Source organism: Asparagus officinalis, chromosome 6 (genome assembly GCF_001876935.1).
Source record: "Asparagus officinalis chromosome 6, Aspof.V1, whole genome shotgun sequence".
Classification (NCBI taxonomy): Eukaryota; Viridiplantae; Streptophyta; class Magnoliopsida; order Asparagales; family Asparagaceae; genus Asparagus; species Asparagus officinalis.
This window is the reverse complement of record NC_033799.1, coordinates 5,463,544-5,466,098: the sequence shown is the minus strand read 5'-3', so window position 1 is coordinate 5,466,098 and position 2,555 is coordinate 5,463,544. Positions and strand designations below refer to the sequence as shown.

General features: G+C 36.2%; 1 protein-coding gene across 1 annotated transcript in view; it reads right to left on the bottom strand.

Annotated features, from left to right (window-relative positions):
• LOC109845651 (protein FAR1-RELATED SEQUENCE 5-like) overlaps positions 521-2,555 on the bottom strand; it is a 7,926-nt gene continuing 5,891 nt past the window's right edge. Inside the window, exons 2-4 of the mRNA XM_020414923.1 lie at positions 1,580-2,546; positions 1,252-1,498; positions 521-1,168 (exon numbers count right to left, since the gene is read on the bottom strand). Of these exons, the coding sequence (XP_020270512.1) occupies positions 521-1,168; positions 1,252-1,498; positions 1,580-2,546 (1,862 nt within the window). The remainder of the gene's footprint in view (positions 1,169-1,251; positions 1,499-1,579; positions 2,547-2,555) is intronic.

Below are 2,555 nucleotides of genomic sequence, written 5' to 3'. Positions count from 1 at the left end.
GTATAGTGAAGAATGGAGTATAGTGAATAATTTAGAGGATTATATAGGTTTTAGAGGAAAATGACCAATAGATATCACAATACCCATGTAGAAGACCGTCTTCATAGGAGTCCATCATCCTCATCTTCACTTGATGACCCATTACCCTCTTGACAATTTGTATCACCGCATGTAGAAGACCTACATTTTATATATATATATATATATATATATATATATATACACACACACCAAGGGGATAATAGAAGGTGAAGAATAAGAAAGGATTAAAGAAGGTAAAAGAACTACTACTTACGGATTTGTGAGTGCCGGACAATTTTGCTTATCATGTGATTGGCCTACTTTACCACACCCGTGGCAACGTCTATCTTTTTTATTTTTTGCTCTAGCCATTGCTTTCTCTTTTCCCCCTTCAACCTTTTGCTGCACCCTTTTGCTCGCACTTGATCGGGTTCATTGAAACTATTTTGAAAAGTACAAGAATCCTGCACACTAGTACCATCATCCATTAAATTACTATTCATTTGATTTTTTTCTCGGTGAAGATCTTTGCAATCGTGCGGCTACTAATGAATTGGTCGATTTGCTCATTAATGATACGCACTCCATCGGTAAACATCTTCCTCGTTTCTTCACATACAAGGGACTTGTCAACTAATTCCAAAGATGATTGGATAAATTGACTCCGTGTTAAAAGATAAGAATTGTCAGGGTTTATCTGCATACCTTTATCATCAACCACTGTCCCCGATTTTGCAGACTTAGTCCACCTCTTTAAGATGTATTTATCGGGTAATATTTTAGCATCAAATTTCATCAAGTAGGAGATAATATGAGTACATACGATTCCGGCACTTTCAAACTTTTTACAACTACAAGAAACCAAATCCAAGTCCTTGTCATAAACGATTTCGCGGACTTTGCTTGTTTCGAGCTTCTTTCTTTGAATTTGATACACACGGCGATTGTCGGTTTCCCTAACAAACTGCAACTTATAGTTAAAGTTGTCACACACTTCAGCCTCAAACTTGAAATACATCTCATTAGTGTAAATATCAACCATTTGCTCCAAAAAGTCATGATTTATTCCAAGTTTAGGTTTCTCAATCAAGTCTTTGTGATCGGCCATCAACTCCTCGTGACGTTGGCGCACTAGTCCCCTGCCAAACTGTATCATAAAATCCACCAATGAATTATTCTTCGAAACAAATTTCTTGAAGAATGCATGTCCACTTTCTGCTCGTTGGCTACTTGACATGTCTGCTGAGAAAATGTGATTAACATATGCAGGAATCCATCTTGACCGAAGTTCATATTGGTCTTGCAACACCTGTTTCCTTCTAACCCACTTTTCTTAATCAGACTTTCCCATTGTAAATCAAATTCTTCAGGAGTCTCTGATTTCCAAATGCAAGCCGAGAACTCACTTTTATAAATACTATACTTCACTGCATCAATTTTCTCAGAAAACTTCATTAATATATGCCAACTACAATACCTGTCAAAAGAATTAAATAAAGTGTTAAAAAGAAAGACTATGCATATAAATATTTTTAATAATATACACAAACTATAATACCTGTGAAAAGTATTTGGAAGAACAAGAGGGAATGCCTTAGTCATCGCTGGGTCTTGATCGGTAATAATCATCTTCGGGGCACCACCAGGCATACTTTCCAAAAATTGATTAAATAACCACACAAAATCATCAACGCTCTCATGATTCAAAAATCCACAAGCAAAAATAATTGTTTGACCATGATTGTTAACCCCCATTATTGGTGCAAATATAAAGCCATAGCGATTAGTGTTGTAAGTAGTATCAAAGATTACAACATCACCGAAAAAATTGTAAGCCCGCCTTGAACTTGCATTGGACCAAAAACAACGAGTAATCTTTTGTTCCTCATCAGCCTCAATTTGAAAAGTAAACGAGGGATTCTTTTCTTGTTTCAATTTTAAATACTCATAAAACATTTCACCATCATGCCCCTTCATATCAGCACGTATATCCCTTCCATGATTATACAAATCTTTTTGAGTGCACCTAATATTTTCTATACCTCCAGAGTATACTCCAAGAAAACTAAATTGTTGATGCTGAGGTATATTCACCATGGATAACTGTTTAGTTAGAGACTTTGTTGCGGCTGAAACGTTACGATGGGATCTTGTTGATAGCGGGTGGCTGTGCTCCTCATTAAAAACAGTAACAATATATTTTTTAGAGTTTGATTTTAAAACTGCAATTTTGGCAGGACAATCCTCAGCTAAGCTTCCTTGACGTCTTTTCTTTCCAACATCCGCGATTCTTAGAGATTTTCCTTGTTTAAAACAAACATACTCCTTTCTTCTTATTTCACCACTTCCCGGTTCTTTTTGAGTAGTCCAAGACCTTATACTAAACCCAGCTGCTTTAGCATAAGCATTGTAGAATGTTACAACATCATCTATTGTGTTAAATTCTTGCCCCTTTTTTGGCCTCAACTCATCTGATACTTGAGGAGTATATATCAAATCATCGTCGTCCAAGTTTACTTCATTAGCTTCAGTGC